We start from the raw sequence: 21,474 nt of genomic DNA on the forward strand, positions 1-21,474 counted from the left end.
CATAGGAGACAGAGCAGAATTATCATTTTAAGAGATTTTATTCCCAGGAACAATGGAAAAGTAAATAATGAATATGTATTATAAATGTCAATAAATATGAAGCCACACTTGTTGGGGAGTGAAGTAGCTTTCATGTAGTACCTGAAGTGCTTGAAATGTTTTGAACCACTCAGGGAGCTTTGGCTACGGACAATATAGAAATTGGTGGTGGTGGTGATGACATAAGCTTCTGCTTAAAAAAAATCTTCCTTTTACCCAGAATCTTGCAAATGCAGGAGAGCTCAACCCCTAGACTAAGCCCTGATTAGGAAAACCCTGCTTTAATGGACTAATCCTGGTTGCTCCCTTCCAACATTTCATCCTCCAGGAGACTCTTTCTTACCTTCACCTCCCAGACTTTCAGAAACACCCCACACTTCTCAGCCAGTCATGCTCCAGAACATGGTTCCCTATAAAGGTTTACAAAACTTCCATGCAGGTCTGAAGCTGAAAGTACTTGCTTTATTTCAGAAAAGTTTTTATCAGAATCAGACTATTTCAATTATTTTTCCCTAACAATGCCTGTAATAATGTCCCAATCCCCTTTCCTTTTGAGTCATGTCTCTTAAGATTGTAAGCCTAGGGCAGGGATTCATTACTTATCTTCAGAAATCATTTGGGAAATAAAAACACTCTTAGGAACTAAGTTTCTGTTGCCCTTTTACTTGCTGTTCTCTCAAGTGACTTCACATTCTCCCAGCAATGGGATCACATCGCCAACCCTAACTAGCGGATGGAATGACACACTTTAATTTCTTTCTTGACCTGGATCACCCATATGACTGAGCTCAGAAGAAGCACTATCTAGAAGGAAAATGTGATGGAGGAAGCCATGGACAGGATTTCAATAAATATGTGTAAAAGAGTTTTCCCTAGGAAATATCTCTACACACCCCTCTACCACAAGCAGCATTTTTGGGCTGAAAATATAGAGGAATGTTCCATAAACTCAGGACTTCCTTTTACAAGTTCCATTCAGGGCCCTCTTGAGAGATCAATCATGCTTAACACACATATATGGAATTTAGTGTTCCAAGATCATGGTCTGCCTATCATCGCTGTTGCCTAAAACGGGATTAATGAGTGCGTCCAGGGTGGCCTACTGTTCAGGGGCTGGTCCTGCACTTGAAAGCATCCTCTGTTTGGAGGGCTGTCCAGTACAAGGCTGGCTCCCCCATCGGAGCCATAAAGAGGGAGAGCAACGGGGGCCGTGGCATTGTTCCGATCAACCCAGGTGGCAGACGGAGCAGCCTCACAGGGCACATGGTCTACTATTTAAATTATAGCAATAATCTCTAAATTTGCACTCATACATATAAAGTAGCGTAGGATCTGGCTTTCCCCTTTTCGGGGTGGGGGGCAATGCACAAATAGTGACATGATCTTGGAACAACAACCCATGATGGCAAATCCCCCACGAGGGGTTGCCTGAAGTGCGCCACTCGCTTATCCTGGTTGCTTTTCTCCATCTCCTTTCCTGCCTTTCATTCCTCCAGATTGGGGGGCCCAGATCTGGACCACAGTTGAAGGAAACTGGGAGGAGGAAGGTCGTCGCAACCAGAGAAACAGGGGCCCTGATCAACAGCTGGGTACCCATCCTTATGCCAGGATGAAAAGAAAGGTGTCACTGCTTGATACACCTTTAATGCCATGTGTGGTTTCGGTCTAGGAAGTGTAAGGGAGACATAAGAAGACTACAACTCAGAAGTTTTGTAGAGTAGGAAACGGAGATTCTCTGCAAATACATTTTGAATTAACAGCATTTGGGATCTTCTGCAACCCAGGCAATGATTTATTTTTTTAAAATAACAACAACAGGATGAAGTTTCCATCTATAACACCACTAACTTCATTTGATTTTTTAATTTATGGGCATAAATCCTGTATTCTGAGCCCAGGCAGTTTTCCTGAGAAGGCCCATGAGGTGGACGCTTGTTTGGAAGGTTTCGGCTTTCTTTTTCCAAAAGCACCATGTGGAGCAGGGTTGAGTCAAGGTCATTGGAAAGAGGACTCTTTTCACTCGACACGGGGAGAAGACAACCTGCAAGAATACAGGGCTTATGTCCCCACCGCTCTGTATTTACATTTGAGACCAACCCGGAAAAGCTGCAAGACCCTAAAGGCACATAAACTCCAAGCACCCATGTTGTGGCAGAACAAACAAACCTGGGTTCACAGATGCAAGTTTTGAAGGGGGTGCTGTCATGAAGACTGTAAATCAGGGAGGGGGTTTTAAAGCCCTTTAAAGAAGCTGTTAGTGTTAACTGTACCAGATTTTCCTCTCCTGTGAAAAGAAGCCCCGTTCTCCTGGTGCCTCGCCACCTTTGTACCTATAAATGGTGATTCTTGCCTAACTCCGCCTCTGCCAACCTGCAGTTGTGTTGGGCTACAACTCCCAGCATGTCCCAGCACAGCTGGAGGGCACCAGGTTCAGGGTGCCTGGCCTGGCTAGAACTAGGACACCTAATCCAACAGACATTTCCTCAGCTGTTAGCCAGAGGATCCTGGGAGCAGGACAAACTGACCATGTGTCCTATTTTAGAGGACAGTCTTCTCTAGTTATTTATTTAAGGTCTTTGTATGCCATCCCAATTGCTAAAAAAGTCTCTGGGCAGCTTACAGAGAGCGAACCAAAAAAAACGGAACCCATGACCAAAAAAAGAGTACACTGCATCTAAAGCAGTAATAAAAACAAGAATAAAACCAGATTAAGTATTAAAATACTGGGGGAATACGAAGGTCTTCACCTGGTGCCAAAAGGAATAGAGTGACGGCGCCAGGCAAACCTCCCTGGGGAGCAAATTCCACAGTCAGGGCACCACCACTGAAAAGGCCCTTCTCTGAAGAGCTGCCAGAGGGCAGTCCTGTACTTGAAGGCATCCTCTACTGGAGGGGCTTTCTCATCCAAGCCCATCATGCCACTGCATTTAAGAATGAAATGCGCAAACGGAGTGATAAGACAGTCCGTGATCTGAGGCAAACCCTAGCGCTTGCATTCACAGCTGCATTGCTTGGCTATGATAGGCAGTTGGCTGTGAGCTGGGGTGGGATGGGAGGGCATGCCCGGAACACAGGATGAGAGAAACACAACCCTCCCAGAAGCTGCTGAGCTCGAACTTACAACCACTTACACTCACTGTAGAGAAAAACTGCCAGTGCCTCCCTGCAGCCCTTGACAGGCAGATGCAAGGCCCAATAAGAATGCAAGGTACCCCTAGAACTACATCAACTATGTTCCCGGCAGCCCTGCGTGCTGCACCCTAAGCTGTAGGGCCGAATTGAGTCGCCTGAGCCATTTGTAAGCTTCTTCCTGTAGGTAGTCGACTGAAAGGGTGGACGAGCTGCCCCAAATCCGTTCAAACCCCAACTTGTTAATCCAAGCCCATGCTAGATCAAATCCAGAGGAGTTCACCCATCTCTAGCTGTAATAGAACATTTGGGTTTAAATGCATTTTGCTTTTTTCATGCATTCTAGATTGGCTTGGGTATCATCAGGCACAGAGACAATAGACAAATATTCGACGTTCACGATTTAAAATAAGCCCTGATCCAGCAAGGTTTGAAGACACACCAGAGTGCACTGTGATCCAGACCAGACTGCACAAAAGCAAAGAGAGGCCATGCTGCTTGCATTAGATCCACCCAGGACTACACAGGAAGGTTCCTCGTTGGATCAAAGCTACTTACACAGTCAGCTGTTGTCAAATCTGACAGTCCTGCAAATTGTTTAGGCAGTGAAAAGGCTGGTATCAGAAAGAGAGGCAGAAGTGGCTGTTAAGTGATGGGAAGTCAAAGTTCTAAGCCTACGTTAGATGGCAGGAGGGGGTATTTGTATAAAGTGAAACACTGACAAGATTTCTGGATCGTGGCCTTTGCTCACTTTTGTTAAAAATGCACACAAGATTCAGAAATCACAAGAAAGATGTTTTAAAATCAATGTATAGTTATTCTCATTATATTATACAAAATGCTGTTTTTCACAGCCTTTATACTTGAGCTTGGCTTGTTGCAACCTGCCATCTAGTGGCAGCTTTCCACTCCCTGAATATACCTGAAGCTCCACGAATCAAGACAAAGGTCATATTAACTAAGAACTCAAGAAACTGTGATCTCTTCCAAGCGTATAAAGCTGGTGTTCTACCCCGAAACATTTCATATTTTAACCCACACTTAAAATATTATGAATTTTAAAAGAATGTTTAATTTTATATTTTGTATATGTTTTTATTTAAAAATATAATCTACAAAATCTTTAAATACTTAATTCTAAATCTATAAAGATGTACTGGATCCATGGCTGGTGGTCATTTTGCTTGCCCGTTCCATTTCGCTTGCATATGCGCCACAAATTCATTCATTTATTTATTTATTTTTAAAATTTGTATGCTGTCCAATTACTAACATCTCTGGACAGCTAACAGCATAAATACATTGAAAATCCACTCTGGCTGCAATTAATAAGATACAATAATGCAATTCAATATCAAAACTTATTAAAATATTGATTAAATAAAAAGGTCTTAACCTGGCGCCGAAAAACATATGACGACGGTGCCAGGCAGATCTCTCTGGGGAGTGCATTCCATAGTTGGGGTGCCACCGCAAAAAAGGCCCTCCTCCGGGTACTTTGCCTCCTACTATCTTTCACAGAGGGTTCCCTGGAGGAGGGTTTCTGTTGCCGATCTCAAGGGGAGGGAGGGCAAATAGAGAAAAAAGGCGTTCCTTCAGGTATCCAGGTCCCAAGCCGTTAAGAACTTTAAAGGTAATAACCAGCACCTTGAAATGAGCCCGGACTTCGATGGGAAGCCAGTGGAGCTGATAGAGGACTGGGGTTATATGAGAATAATGCCCAGTCCCCGAAAGCATCCTGGCAGCTCTGTTTTGAACCATCTGAAGTATCCGGACTGTCTTCAAGGGCAGCCCCACGTAAAATGCGTTACAGAAATCCAACCGGGAAGTAACCAATGCATGTGTTACTGCTGCTAGGCAATCTTCCTCCAGGTAGGAACGCAGCTGATGGATTAGCCAAAGCTGAAGGAAAGCGATCCTCGCCACCGCTGTCACTTGGGCTTCCAAGGTCAGCTCCAGGTCGAGGAGCACTCCCAAGCTGCAGACCCTGTCCTTTAGAAGGAGTGCAACCCTGTCCAGGGCAAGGCCCAAGTCACCTACCCAGGAGCTCGAATCACCCACCAACAGAACCTCTGTCTTATCTGTATTGAGTTTCAGTTTATTGGCCCTCATCCAGCCCATTACCTCGGCCAGGCACCGGTTCAGTACAGCCACTGCCTCACCTGGGTTAGTTGAAAAAGAGAGGTAGAGCTGGGTGTCATCAGCATACTGATGACTCCACAGCCCAAACCTCCTGATGACCTCTCCCAGCGGTTTCATGTAGATATTGAATAGCAAGGGGGACAAAATGGAACCCTGCGGTACTCCATGGCAAAGTTGCCATGGCACAGAGCCAAAGTCCCCCAGCACCACCTTCTGGAATCGGCCATCGAGGTAGGAGCGGAACCACTGCCAAGCAGTGCCTCCTACTCCCAATCCTGCCAGCCTATCCAGGAGGATACCATGGTCGATGGTATCGAAAGCCGCTTAGAGTTCCAGGAGAACCAACAGGGATGCACTCCCCCTGTCTCTCTCCCTGCACAGGTCATCGTACAGGGTGACCAAGGCAGATTCAGTACCGTACCTGGGTCTGAAGCCAGACTGAAATGGGTTCAGATAATCAGTTTCATCCAAGAGTACTTGGATTTGTCCCGCAAAACACCTGTTCCAACACCTTGCCCAGAAACGGGATGTTGGCCACCAGTTTATAATTGGCGGCCATCTCTGAATTCTTGAGTTTGTGTTGCCATCCACAACTCTGAAGTGATATATTAAATGCAGATTTGTTGTGAATGCACACAAAACCCAATATTGTTGCATCACCTTCAAAGCTGTGCCACATTTTGTGCTATTTTAGTGCTGCTGTGGGCCCCAAGTCTCAGGTTGTGTGTTACACTGAGTTACACTGTGTTACACACAATCATATGACCTCTGAGCATGTGTCAAGGTTTTCTACTGCAAGGTCCAAATTTTGTGTTGCTCCTATTTACTTAAGTCTTGGGAAATTCAATAGGGCTTCCCCCCATATGAATAGAGTTATATTTTTCAAAATGATTGTTTTAGTTGTTGCGATTGTTGTTTCTTAAACAATAGAGTTGTTGTTCAATCAATTAGTATCAGCCTTCATTGATATGGGTTACCACCCACTTTGCCAGGTGCTGTAAGATAAACTGGAGCTTTATTTATTTATTTGATTTATATCTTGCTTTTCTCTTTCTTTTTAAAAAGAACTCAAGTACAGCATAGGCTCAATTTTCTCTTTGTTGGACTACATCTCCCTTAAAAACTAGCAGAAACCATGCTGTATGCAAGCGTTTTGAAACTGAAAATTGGAGTTGGGTCACCAATGCTCCAAGTATTGTTTTCTGGATTGCCTAAGCTAGTTTCTCAAACCTTGTTCTGCAAGTTATACTGGAAATACACTTCCTGTAGTGTCTTTTACTGAAATGCAAAATACCGTAAAGAAAACCTGGCTCATCTTGTTAAAATCCTCTTCTGGTATTACTGCTCTTAAAAATCAGCATGCTATGATTCCTGAGGATGATTTAGGTATGAAGCATGCAAGCATTAAACATGATGGCATAAGCTCTTCAATGCAGCAGAATCAGAATGAAGGACACCACACATTTCTTAGGCCTGACTCAGATACGCACGAACCTTCATGGCAGCAGGATGTGCAAACTCGCCCTGCTGTAAAGGCATGTTGCAACTACAGTAACCGGAGACCAAATGGGATTCTTTTCTGCAGCCTTTAACACAATGATAACAACAACAATGCTGAACTTTCTAATATAGATATGCACACACTGTTGTGATCCCTGATTCTTTTTCTTAGGGTACATGCCTATTTAAATGCAGCTTTCCTTATCTCCATCACTACCTATTACCAGAAAATTAAAAGACACTTTCCTGCCATCTGTTGGTTTAAAGCGAATAGTGCAACTCTGTGTCCTGATGGCTACTTCTCTGGTCATGTTGTGCCACCATTGGTTGGCCTGTACACTGCTCAGAAGGGCTTCTGTGTGGGGTGGGCTACCACTTCGAATCAGGGACTCATGCTATTCAGCACCAATGTCTGGAGCATCTCCATAGCAGTATCAATTGCTCCGGGGGCACTGTGAACTTGGCATTAGTGGATTCCATGGACATAAAGGGTGGTACCAGTTACCTGCATGGAAATGTATAGGTGCTGGGATCTACTACACTGCTGCTGCCATATTTGAATTGGGCCTGGGGCTAGTTCAGCTCTGGACTGAGCCCTCTAAAGCAGCCTTCCCCCACAGGGTACTTTCCATATGTTTGGACAACAGCTTCCAGCCATGCTGACTAGGGCAGCTGAAATTTGAGGCCCAAAATATCTGTAGGGCACCAGACTGAGGAAAGATGAACTAAAAGTAGGAGGATTGACTTAAGTGCAAAAGCTCACAAGAGCCCTGTAGGGACAGATATTTTCCCAGGGTGCTGAACCTGGAAAGGTTGAGTTGAGCATGCAAGGAAACTCCCTCGGCAGCTTAAGGCACAATCCAAAATTGAGAAGTTCTCCTGGCCTCTGCAGCTAAGGGGCTGTATTGTTCACGACTGCATTGTTAGTATCAGGGGCAGGACCAAGTCCCACCAGAAGACATCCAGCATGGAAAAACACAGGAGTACCACTACAGGCATCTTGAAGCCTGCCATAAAATTATTGGAACCCAGGATATGTAGTCCATGTGGTGCTCTAAAGATGGGGCACATGACCTCTTAAAGAAGCAAGAGTACTGTCTACATGTTGGTTCCATGTCAGGATCTGCATCTGCCAGCCCAAGCACATTTGCAAGTGATAGCATGTTAAAAGAAAAAATACCATTGAGACAGGAAGCAAAGCTATCACATAAGCAATATTAAACTGCTATCTCCCACCGTTTATACAGGAAAGTGACAATCTCAACAAGCATCAACACATCTGTGATCTCATGTCTGAAACGTATCAGATGTAAAGCATCCTTCCAGAAAGATGCTTTTCTTTTTTAAGTATACAATCCCTTAGCACTGAAGCAAACAAGATTCATTTGTGATGAGTTTTGAGAGGCTTGGAATATCACATTGCCATTCTACCTGTAACATCCTGTGTATAGCAGAAGGCTAAAATTCCAGCTTGAAATGAAAGGGGGGGGGGGTGTTATATCTTAGTGGAAGAGTACGTTTTTACAGGTATATGGTCCTAGGATTAAGCTCCAGCATCTCCACTTGAAGATCCGAAGTAAAAAGGCTATAAAAGATCTCCGTCTGAGGGATGACTGACTGTCAGAATAGGCTGGCACTCTTCAGCCTTTGCAGAGCTGAACCCTGCCTTTAATCACACAACGTAATATCTTCATCTGTGAATATTTCACTCTGCATGGCATCACACGGTCCCTCTCCCACCCTCACATCAAGTGTTCTGCATCTTCCTACCTCATATGTTTGCTTGGTGCCTCTGACTATGTGTCAAGTGCTTCTCCACACCCATGAAGGACATTCCGTTTTTAAAAAATGTATCCACAGAAAGCATGTTTCTGCAGGGAACACTGACTCAGGGCAGGGAAAATGGGAACATTAAGGGCTGCAGTGCATGTGTGGGGCTTGGCACTTCTGCATTCTTGTCTTGTCTATAACATTCTTGTGCGATAGATAACGCAAGCAGAATCGTCCTTCCTGTCCTAGGACAAGCACTCTCAAAACAGAGAGAGGCACACACTGCCAAGCCCTCTGCCAAGTCAAGTCGCTTCAGCAGCCACACAAAACAGGAACCTGAGAGCGGTGGTGGTGGGAAGTGTGGAGGAATGCAGCCAGCAAAGCCAGCAAGGTTCAGGAGTCATTTAACAAACAAGTCCTTACACATTTCTTTGCTAGAGGAAACCATACTGCCTGGAGACATAGTTCTTCTATCACCATGTCTTACTTTAAAAGTCCTTTGATGATATTTCACTGTTGAAATATCATCTAAAAAATTCACAAGTACTTGTAGGCAGGCAGTGTTTCTTCAGAGACCAAGGAACAGCGTGTAACTGTAATACAATGGCCACCCGCGCTCGGGTGCAAGAATGCCAACTTGATCAACTCTCCAGCAGGAACTGACCAGACTGAAGAAAAGGCAAGCTTCAGCTAACCTACTTGCATAGACAAGAAATCAATCTGACGCTAACCCCAGTCAGTTTCAGCCTTATTCACTTGTAAGCCACACACAAATCATGCCCTTTATCCATTTAATATTACAGCCCCAAGCGAGGCAGAAGTGCCAAATTGCCCCCCACCAGGCTCTCCGTGAGTCAGATGACATCAGTGCGCAAGGCCAAGCCCAGTGCCAAAAGCGCCCTGCCCCTCAACGGATCAAAGCACGGAGGAGGGGCGCAGCCAGTGCTGAGAAGAGCAGCCACTTCTCCCAGTTTGGACAAGTCCATTAAAAAAAAAATCTAATTTGCACAATCTCCCGACTGTAACAAAATGTAGATCAACGGCATCTCTCTGAAGCAGCATGCAGACGATTCCCCACTGGAGCTACAGGGCTTCCCTAATGGACTTGTTGATTTAACCTAAGCACAGGGAGACTGAGGTGACAGTGGTGCAAAGGTGGTGCAAAGGTTCTGCGTTCCAGCAGGAGGCAGAGCCACTGCTGAAGTGAGTCAGCAGGAAGCCAGGTTCCCCACCTGGCTTAGATCCTGAGAAAGGCAAGTTGCTTACCTGCCACTGTTGCTCTTTGGGAGGTCATCTGTGTATCACACACATGGGCTCTGCACCTGTGCAGGTCTGTTGTTGAGAAGATTTCCAAGCTAGACTTGTTCTGCTGGAAGCTCCTCTCCTCCCTCTGCCTGGGAGGGGAGGAGGGAGTCCCACCATTTTTCCCAGGCACTGTGGCCTTGGAACCGGGGGAAGGACAATGAATGGCTGACTGCACCCTCTAGGCACAGACCCAAGGAAAAGCTGGGGAGCCAAGCTGTTGGCACCAAAGTGGTGGGCAGGTTGCGTGAATGCACAGATGGCCACTCAAGGAACGGTGTCTGTGGGTCACACATATGGGCGACTAGCAAGCTTACCTCGAAATAGAGGCAGGCAAGTGTCATTGGCAGAGGGCCTAGAGGACTGCTTGGCTGAAGGAGCAAAACTGCCTGGTGCAGATATCAAGCTGGTAATGCTGAATGAAGGTTCTTTTTGGTAAGGGTCTGGTCTGGTCTGGTTTTTTGCAGGGGGAAGAATGCTAGGGATAAAGCAGGGTTTTCGAAAAAGAAAAGTGGGAGCTGGTGAATGTAGTAAAGACCAAGGAAAGCTGAAGGAGAATGTGGATACTATGCACAGAGGAAAGCCCTGAGGCGCCCACAACTGCAGTTGGAAGAGAACTGGGGGAAATGATGGGAGCCCTCTTAGATATACCGAGGGGAGGATGGGAGGGGAAGGGCTCCCACCAGAATGAGTCGAAATTCTTGGCAATCCTCCTGACAACAGGCACCGCACAAGCATAGAGCCCATACGTGTGATGCACAGAGACCACAAAGAAGAACAGCTGAGGGATTTCTCATCTGAGCAATCTGCCATGCCATCTTCTCTGCACTGAACGCTCTGCCGTCTCACCTGCCATTAAGTATAAACTAGGTTGCCTGTGCTCCTTAATGGCCATGTGAAAAGCATTATGCAAACAGAGGTAAGCAAAAGTTCAAAATTACAGGCAGTGGGTTGTACTGGCCCTTGCACGCCTTACCTGTCTATAGCTGCATATGATGATTTCTCTCAGGTGATAGTGCATGGGCGTCATGGTCTCACTCACAATATCCAGTGCCATGTCTACCTGCTTCTTCATTTGGTGTCCCTCTGGCAATAACTGGACCACTTTCATCACCACCTGGTCGGTAAGAGCAATGTCAGAGACAATCATGAAGCCTTCCCACCTGGAACATTGTCTCCCAAGAGGAGTAAACACTGAGCAGCAGAAAATTTGTTCTGAAGAAGTAGCAGAGAAAAGAGTTTACTCCCAAAAGCTACTTTAAACAGCAACAAGAGCAAAAAACACAATAAAAGAAAAGGCAAAGAGTCTTGTGGCACCTTAGAACATTGACAGATCCGTTCCAACAATAGCTTTCATGAACACTGCCTACACATACACTGTCCATCATTTTCATCTGATGAAGCAGACTGTAGTCCATAAAAGCATCTGCCAGAATACATTTGTTAGGATTCAAGGGGCCACCAAACATTATCTTCTCTGCAATGGACTAACACAGTCCACCCGCACAGAAATGTTGGAAGCACGTATCTCTGTTTGCATTGCAAAACGTACATAAGGGAACAGAGAAAAACCATGCTGTGCTGCATGCCTGTAATGTTTTTGACCCTCCTGACAAGTGCAAAGCCCACACCTAGCAAAATTCCAAAAATGTTCATAGGAGCTTACGCACTACATTCTTAATCTTAACCTTTCAAGTATCAAGGGCAAATGTCTTCGATCATTTAAAATGCTCAAGGCAGAAGCTATGAGTCACAGTATCTTTCCAAGGTTTGCACCAAAGATTTCTGCCTCATGATTGTATGAGACAGAATTTCTGCCACTCCTTTCCTTTCAAAGCCCAGTCTTAACACTGCAGGCAGCTCAATGTCCCCAGTGACCTAGCTTCAGCTGGGAATAAAGGAATCCAGATGCTGTAGAGGCAGGCCCAGGGACCAGTGGTGGCCAAAAAGATTCAGTATGCAGTTGTGTCTGTAGTGGCATTCAAATGTATGTAATTGCAAAGGTGAGAGATGCCTAAAGACCAGTTCTGAAACCCTGAAAATATTCAAGCCACAAAATAACTAGAAAATGCTCACCTCAAACTCTCCTTTGGTGTACTTGGCATCAGGCACACTCACAATTTCATCCTCAGTTATTTCTGGGATTCCCTGCAGCAACAAGAGGGGGTCTTACATGCAATTCTTCAAGCATGCAAGAGATTATGCAGGAACTATGTCACAGAATTATGCACCCCAAAGTACAGCTGCTTAGGAAATTTGCCTTATGTCCTATAGTATTACAGCAGCATTCAGGCACTTCTCTCTTTTTTCTGTTTATTTCTTTTAAAGTATTCTTCTTAATCCCTTAATCATTGGGTTCACAAAAGCTGTCCCAGTGCATTGCAGAGACATTCTTAGTTGCTCACTCAGATCCAAGAAGGCTTGTCGGTCAGGTCTACTGGACCTCCTGGGCTGTGTTCAGGCATCATGCCAATATGGCGACTTCAGCGAGCCTTGGGGTCCTGCTCTCCCCCACCCCTCCTCCAGTGTGGGTGCAAGATGGAGTTCAGACGCTTTCACTTTCATTGCTTATCAACAGCCATTCCAACTAACATCCAAACTGTAAACTGGTGCTCACAATAGGTATGGTTTGCTCAAAAGAGCCAGCTTTATCATTCATGTCTTGTAGTTGGTTTGTTTCCAACAAGCCATGGTTAAAATTAACTATGAATGTTGGGTTTAGACGAAACAACAAGCTGCAATTACACAAAATTGACGTGAATATTTCCAGACACCTCCTTGTGACTGCACTAGAGGATGGGGGATGCAGGAACTTGAGTTTGTCTTCCTCAGACTACAGTTGCCCCATTTGAAGCAAGAGTCCACCCTAAAAACATGCTAAATATTTCCCTCTTGCAGGAACACTACTAGATAACTGTCATGCTGTCTTTCAGGGTGTTTATCTACCATGGGATGCAGTCTGAGAACTGCTGCCTTAATTCAGAGCAGCTTAGGATATTTACATTAATCAGCACCCATTATAAACATTAAGAAGCAAATCCACATACCAAATTTAACAAATTACAAAAATCATTTCCTTTTTAAAAAAAAAAATACACCACCAAAGAAACCCAAAATTTACTGAAAGACAACAGTGAGTAGTAATTGCAGAACCTTAGGATTGTGGGCCATTTCTTAAAGCAGGGGTTGCCAAACTGAAGCTCAGGAATCCAATATGGCTCTTCTGGGTTTCTTTCCTTGGCTCTGCCCATTCACCCCACTGATGGTTTGGTGGTTTCATGGTTTTTGCCCATTTTAAACAGGTAAAATGCTTCTCTTAAGGGTTAGTGATTGATAACAACAACTGTAAGTGAAAATAAATATTCTGCTGTTGGTTTGTTTGGTTTGTTAATTTTGGCTGGGACCCTTTTGCCTTCAGTGCTGGAATGTGGAATGTGCTTGTCCAAGAGCTTCTCTGAAAGTGAATTCAGTCCTTGGGTTGAAAGAGGCACCGCACCCCTGCCATAAAGCCTGTTAGAACAAGAAGGATTTAGAAGTCCTTCTAAATGTGTAAAGGGACAAGTGTGGACATGAAGCTTATGCTGTAGGATTGGGGCCACCTTCACAGAGTCAACAAGTTCACTCAGGGGTGGAACACAGAGTTAGTCATCTTCTATCAATATTAACAGGGAAATGCTTTGTATTCTGTATCACCTCTGTTGCTTTAAGGTGCACAACTCCCAAAGATGGGTTTAAAAGATTAAAGCTACTCCTGAAAATTATACTCTAGAAGTTTTTTGGAACAGTAAGAGTTGTACGTCCTACCCAATCTGAACAGAACCCTTGAGGATTTCAATAGCAGGATTTCAATAACTCTCTCCTTGGAGAGTTTGAGGCCCTTTGCAGAATGGATAACCCCCTCCAAAAGAGTACATACATTGAAATGCCAAAGGGTGAGCACAGCAATGACCATGGCTGTGGTGGTTCTTCCTCTGCCACTGTGACAATTGAATACAAAGGCGGTGTTGGAGTCTTCGGCCAATGCATTTTTCATTGCTTCCAGCAGCTGATCAAAGTCCTACAGATGGAAAACAAAAGGCCCTGTGAGCAGACTAGTCTGTCTTCTTGGGTATATGCAACCCATGGACTTGGTAATACATCAGCTTTCGGTGATACCTGTCACCTTCAATATCAACTAAACACACTCTCCAACAGACAAAGTGGGATGAGCAATTATCACAGCTTTGCAAACACTGGGTTCTTCCATAAGGTCATACCTCAGCCGGATAAGACAAGATATGAATAAACCTTGGTGATGCACAGAAAGCCCCTCACCTCTGCAATTCACAGCAGAGGCAAGCAAGTCAGAAATTCTTTATGCAGTTTCCCATTTCTTCTACGGGAAACTATGGTCAATGGCTTCAAAATATGCCAGAACATTAAATTAACTTCAAACTATGGTTTCATATCCTGGCTTTTTCTGAAGCTATTAACCATACCTTCCTGACTTCAAAAGAAATTAGAAAATATAGTTACCGAGAGACTTCATCATATACTCAAGTGAAGTGGGAATGTCTACAGCTAAAAGTATAGCTCATAACTCCACTTATGATGCTGGGGTATTATAACCCTTATGTGGCCAATATTTCACAAGACACCATTAATGGGAGGAAAAGAAGGAGCCCAGGAAAAAAGACAAATGGCTCATCCTTGGCAAAAAGGGTCCCAAATTTTCCAATAAAAATGTCACTACTTACATACTTCATACATTACAGCCTAGGATTTAAAGAACAGATAATTATAGCGAGATCCAGTCCTAAAAGAGAATTTAAACCTCATCTTAGATTGCATCTCTTAGCCATATACAAACTGAGCATTTTCCCATGCAGCTTGCTTCCTCTTTGTAATCCATTTTTATATCCATAAAGCAAAAACACAGCCAGTGGAGATTACAGACACAGACAGACAGATGTGTGTTTTTATTCACTGTACCCAAGAGATCTCTTCCTTGTACTGTGTTTATATAATCAATTCATATGCCAACATAATGGCTGTGTATATTATGTGTTTGCGGGCCACAGAGAGTTCCTAAACTTTGTAGCTGTGAGAAGGTGCGTGGGCTGAAGTGCGTAGCATCTGCCATAGTCTCAGTTCAAAACCAAGAAGTAATCTTGTCTCTTCTTGGTAACTGAGAAGATAGTTGTTGAAGCAGGATGTACCCAGCTATAATCAGAGGCTCACGATCTTGCACATGTTGCTAAACACGAAGCAAACTTTTACTAACGTGAGCAGCACCCAACTCTTGTACTATTTACATGTGGCCATCGTGTGTTCTGTTCCTGCTGAGGCCAACAGATGGCAGCAATGTGATAATAAGGATATCCGCTACGAAAGGTGCTTTTAGTCTCCCCTGGCCAAACTCAAGGACAAAAACATGGCTCCCTATGCTATGCCTCACTAAACACCTGATCTCAGGGCTCATATGATGTGCAGTTCAATCCTTTGTCCACAAAAGGCTTCACATACGCACCCCTTGCCGCAGAAATGCATCAACTATTCCATGCAAGGCTGGAATACGGAGGAGGCAACTTGGCACGTGGGGAGGAAAAGGCCGCTTCGCACTCTCTCTGCCAGCCAACAGTCCTCTTAAAGTTGGATCCCCCTCCCTAAGCAGCCTTTCTCCACACTGTGGGGAGGGAGAGGCATGCCGGTATGCCGCTTACCTTTTCCTTGGGAGCACAGAAGTCTGGGATCGGGATCCGTTTGTACGCCAGCCCCTGGCAAGAGCTCTTGTGCTGGTTAAACACCTCCTGCATGGTCAGGCATGTCTTAAACATTTTCATCTGCTTCTCCTGCTCCAGATACACTTCAATCCATTTCTGGGATTTCAGCAGGTCATTCTTCAAGACAGACTCCAATTTCTGAAGGGAAGATTCAAGGGATTCCAAGGAAGAGAAGGGACCTCGTTAGAATGCTCCTGTATCTCCCCACTCGGGATGGAGGGAATCCCCCATCGTAGGACTGGACTATAAGCCCCACCACGTCCCCACGGCATTGGCTTTGCTGTCCGGAGATGAAAAGGGTCATAATTCAACACATCTGGAAGCTGCCAAGTTGGGAGAAGCTAGGAAAGATAGAGACTTAGACAACAAAGAAATCACTGTAGAGCTGGGAAAAGTGCAGGAAAAAAGCAATTAACAAGATGTTTGAATGTGGCTGTTCCAGTACATATATATGGACAGTCAAAACTTGTCAGAAGGAAATGTTGCTAACCATTGTGTCGCACTATGTAGCTGAATGACCGCCTTAATATCTTGCAACCATACTAAAATGACTAAGGGGCTGAAGCAACTCCTCAACCAGGAAGTTAAAACATACGGGACTGCTCTGCTTAAGAAAAGGCAAGTGAGGCAAGACACGATAAACATGCACAAGACATTGGAGAAAGTGGATGGGGAGACATTTCTCTTTTTCTCTCTTAATACTCAAAAACAGGGTCATCCAATGAAGCTGTCTGGTGGGAGATGCAGAACAGAGGAAAGGAAAGGAAGGACTTCTTCACACCACCATGGTGAAACTATGCAATTGATTTCCACAAGATGTCGTGATGCCCCCCAGTTTGGATGGTTTTAAAAGGGAGCTGGACAAATTCATGGATGACAATCCTATCAGTGGCTACTAGTCATGACAGCTATAGGCTCCCTCCACTCTGTCTCTGTAGACCATCCACAACCTGCATGTGAACAGAATGCTGAGCTAGATGGGACCTTAGGAACAGCTATGATGGATCAAGCCATGTACTTAACTAGGAACAAAGGACCATACCATTGGTATGGCAGCTGTCTGGATTCATGTTGTTGCCTATATTAACTGATTTAGGAGGGGAGGAAAGCAATGTTACTTATGATGCACAGATGGCTGGTGATCAACCCATAAGATAAAATTATACTGTACAATGACACAGGGCAATAGTCCCCTGATGTCAAATACCCCATTAATCTACCACATGCCAGGGTCCTATTAAGCCTACAAAACTTCAAAGCCAAAAAAATTGATGCTGAAGTTCCTTTGCATTTCCTCCCTTGTCTCCCAAATATGTGCTTCCTGTTAGTGGACTGGATTCTAAATCAACTTGTATTCTATACAGAACATACTAACTGGATCTGGAACCCAGTAAGTCTGATATGACCTTGAGAGGATTTATGGAATTTGGAGGAGCACAGTATACCTGAGGATATATTGGGGTATTTCAAAATTTGATCATTAATATGAATATTGTTGTTTTCATTCGTCTGTTAAATAAAATAAGGAAGTTATTTCTCTGAGGTTTTGAAAGTATACATCTACCACCTGTTGCCAAGAAGTCCCGTCTCATTCCACCACAGATAAGCATGAGAAGGATTTGACTTTTGATTTCAGAGGGTGGATTTGGGTTCCCTGCTTTCTCTTTATTTCAGAGGGCCAATTTGCTGACTTCTACTAAATTTTGGTATTTTCTGTTCAGACTATTATTCCTGGCCAGTTTTAGAAAATCCTCTACCTAAATAGATTTCACCAAAGCAGGTAAGAGTGCCTCCTGCATTTATGACAGTAAGACAGGCATGGTGCACAGTGTTGCCCCAGCTGCAGTTTGCTCTGTTCGCACAGGCAAAGTGAACTTGATGTGGAAATCTGAACTTAAAGATTGGCAAGAAAATCTTTGTCTGACAGACTTGGATGGACAGCTGCTTTTTTCTTTGGATCACCTTGTAGGTCCCAGCATTGACTTCCTGCAATTCTCTGTTTTGTGTACTCTGATATCTGATGGCTGAATGGATATACATTAAACTGAAACATCTGTTGGAATCGAGCTTCCGAGCCCCTTTTGTTAATGGAATTATTGACTGGGGTTGAACAGGTACAATGGCCCACAACCCAGTGAAAAAGGTATGATCCACAGGGTCTTAAACAGGAATGGGACAATGAACTTGAGTGCCATATTTGGTCAATCCATGTAGTGCTTTGGAGGCATCTATTCAGAAGGGTAACAGACCTTAGGCTATTTTTAATTCAGCAGAAATGATATTTTGGATATACTGGATGCCACAATGTCTTTTCAATAATGGCTTGATTAAACTGAGCAATTGTTGGAGATGCAATACAGTTAATACCTCTGTTACACATTTTTTGGGCAATGCCCACCAGCTGCCTGCTTTTGGGAGGACACAATTATCTGGATACATTCTGTGATGAAACGTTCCTTTATATTTACAAATACACATGTCCTTCTTAACTATTGGCCAGCCTCTTGGAAATCAATCCAAGGTTGATGTAAATGGATTTTCAGCATGCTTTTGAAAGCTAAAAGACCATTATTGCAACACTGGAAGGAAAACAGGCACCTGCAATATTTCAATGGGCAAAGGACTTGATGAAACTTTTGACTAGATGGCTTTTAGGTTTAATTTATGTGCTTATTTGGGCTGCCTCTGTTGAAGTCTATGCGAAACTATATCTTGCTACACATATAACATATAGAGGTACAGATACATACACATATATATTCATTGTAATAAATTTACTTAAATCCCTTGCAAGAAAAGCACAATATTTTATTTTAACTTCATTTACCATTTCTTCTTTTTTATTTGGAGATTGGTTTTGGGTTTCATCTTGAAATGAAAGAGGGCCAGTGTGGTGTAGTGGTTAAGAGCATGGGACTGGGACTCAGATGATCTGGGTTCTAGTCCCTGCTCAGCCATGGAGCCAACTGGGTGACTTTGGGCCAGTCACAGACTCTCAGCCCAACCTACCTCACACAGGGTGGTTGTTGTGGGGATAAGATGGAGGAGGAGAATGATGTAAGCTGCCTTGAGTCCTTTGAGGAAAAAGGCAGGATATAAATTGATAAATAAATTCTCAGTAAAAAATAAGTTTAAAAGAAAAAGAAAAGCAAGAAGTTCCATGGCATGAAATCATTCACACTGCTACTATTTCTGTCAGTGCTGTTGCTTTCATGGGCACCTTTCTGAAAAGCAGCCACAGACGACAGCATTTCCTTCCACAAATGAAGCATTTCGTTTTTGTGCTAGCCAGATGAAGCATGCAGAAACGCACTCATCTGTTTCAAGCAGTGAATTCACAGGATATGAGTGTTAAGATGGTGAATGTGGAGAACGAAACACTGGCCGTTTGCTGTTCCCTTTCCCTTAAATTTAGTTTTAATATACAAAGCTGAGCACACGCCAGCCTTGTACAATCCAGACAGGGAGATACACTTATTCTGCTTGGGAAATTACACTGAAAGGGTGCAGCAATGGGAAGCACCCATTGCCTGCAAGTTCAAGAATCCCTACCTGCCGCACTGCACCACCCAATCCTAACTGCAGCAACTCTCAGTAATTATGTTAATGAGACCCCTTCAGTCAATGAAAACCTCCTTATATACCAGGCATACCGGGACTCCAGTACAAGAGGGAATGGGAAATTCAGAGAATACAAGCTCTCACCTCTAGCTGCTCAGGAGACGTTACAGGGACTGCTATCTGCTGTTCTAGGTTTCCAGGCTCCCGTAGGGTATAGATTTGCTCATTCCCTTCCAGGACCACTTCTTCACGGAGATTAACCCACAAGATGTGGGAGTACTTCCTCTTTGCATCTGTCAGATAGCTCAAGACACTTCCAATAGCCTAAAGAGAAACAGTAACTACAGTTAAGGCTGCATTGAAGAAACAAAGCACTAACAGGCGGCATGCAAGTCTGAGCTGTGTCTCAGTCTGCTTGCCCTCCTCTCACCATGCCCCAGGCCATTTCAAGTCAGTTCAGACCCATTATTAATTATTTTTTAAATTTAGGCTTTTATATCCTGTTCATTAGCACACAGCTCTCAGAACAGTTCTACGATAAAACCCTAGCAAAACAGTATATAATAGTTACAATCAATTTAAAACAGTAATATCAGCCATCAGTTTAAAAATGAGTATGCCAATCATAAAACTTCTATACGATCAATAAAAGTCAATTAATGTAAGAAGAGGATGGAATTCCCAGCAGTTGTTGGTGTTTTTTAACAGACCGGCGTTTGACAAACAGATGGTCCAAATGGAAGAAGTTTTTAGTCACTCGATATTTCTGTGCAGGGAGGTGGTGAACGCGGGTTTCTGGGAGATTTTTTTAAGGAGGAAGAGCTGAGACAGACAGACGGAATGGCAGCTCCAGCAATGGAAGAGCTAGGAGAGAAGACTATCCCCACTAGTGGAATGTTTCCAAGCAATGTTCTAAAACAGACACTTTTCATAATAAATTTCCCTTTTAATACGCAAAGATTTTTAAAAGGATATCCTATTTCCACACCTTTATTACTAGTTTTATGGGGTTCGTGCACAGATATGAAAAATCTGGAAATATTAGCATTATTTTTTTAAATTCCCTTTTGTTTGTTCTTTTCAGTAAGACCCGTGTTATTTGGGTGTTCATGGGTCCCATCACAATCACCTTCCAGAAACTGCATGGGATTGTCTGTTTACCTTGGAGTTGGGCTGTGCCATCCCATATACAGGCATCTTGGGCACCCTCCGGAAGTTAGCCACACTCATTTCCTTGACTGTGCTGAGCACATCCGGAGAAAACCGTTCATCTACCACCTGTACCAGATATTTAAAAAAAAAACACACACACACACCTTGAAACCACAAATCTAGGTAAATGTTACTTTTTACTTTGTCCTAAAGTGGCTTTTAGAAACGCTTTCTGAAGCATTTCCTGCTGTGTACCAATCACCTCCTCACAAACTAGCCAGAAGCCTAAAGAAGAGAGTAACAATAAAATAATGAATGCAACTCAGATCTGAATTGTTCAAAACATATTTAAATAAAGTGTGTATGCCTGAAATCACACAGGGAACAAGGCTGCAAGGATGTGCATTTGCCTCCCTTATAAGAACAGAGAGAACCCTTTTTTAAAAAATGATTGTATCATCAAGAGAGCGTTGCAAATGCCAAACTTGCTCTGTGTGTGTGTGTGTAAGATGACAGAAAGAGTCCACCTGACAGTGAAGTGAATTTGGACATGTAGGAGTTCATCCTAATCATCAAAGATGTCCCAAAAATCCAGGCAGCTGTGTGTGCACAACACACACAGAAACCAAAAGCAACACAAACAACACAAACCCCATTTTTTTAGGATGTTCTGACAGTACTAGCATACTGAACCTGCAAAGGGCAGCTGAAAGCCAATGGAATTTAATTGTCCATTCAAAACAAAGCCATGCCCCAAATATTTTGCATGACAGCTCTTGCTGATAAACTCTATTTCCCCCAAATGGTATGAAAATTCCTCCTAAGCTCAGAAAAAACAGGAAATTCAGGGGTGGAGATAGCAGAGATGAAGATGGCATAAACTGATTTTTTTTAAATCCCAGCACTTAGTCATGCAAGTCCAGGCTCCACTAGACCATCGGTCCAACCTTTTAACAAAAAACAATTGCATCTACAGGTAAGGTTCTTACAGAAATGTAATCATGCTTGCACGCTTGCCCAAAATGGCTCCAACACAGGATTTTTAAGGGTTAGAAAACAAAGGCAAGGTGAAAAGGGAAATAATATAACTAGCTCCAGGAAGGACCAAGAGAGTTCA

General features: G+C 43.7%; 1 protein-coding gene across 1 annotated transcript in view; it reads right to left on the minus strand.

Moving 5' to 3' along the window:
• The window catches only part of LOC123018429 (paladin-like), a 77,551-nt gene that overhangs the window by 46,887 nt on the left and 9,190 nt on the right, over positions 1-21,474 (minus strand). The window contains exons 6-11 of the mRNA XM_044420509.1: positions 20,367-20,483; positions 19,350-19,529; positions 15,585-15,782; positions 13,799-13,939; positions 11,959-12,030; positions 10,859-10,999 (exon numbers count right to left, since the gene is read on the minus strand). Of these exons, the coding sequence (XP_044276444.1) occupies positions 10,859-10,999; positions 11,959-12,030; positions 13,799-13,939; positions 15,585-15,782; positions 19,350-19,529; positions 20,367-20,483 (849 nt within the window). The remainder of the gene's footprint in view (positions 1-10,858; positions 11,000-11,958; positions 12,031-13,798; positions 13,940-15,584; positions 15,783-19,349; positions 19,530-20,366; positions 20,484-21,474) is intronic.

The sequence above is a fragment of the Varanus komodoensis genome, unplaced genomic scaffold (assembly GCF_004798865.1).
Source record: "Varanus komodoensis strain SLA01 unplaced genomic scaffold, ASM479886v1 scaffold11, whole genome shotgun sequence".
Taxonomy (NCBI): Eukaryota; Metazoa; Chordata; class Lepidosauria; order Squamata; family Varanidae; genus Varanus; species Varanus komodoensis.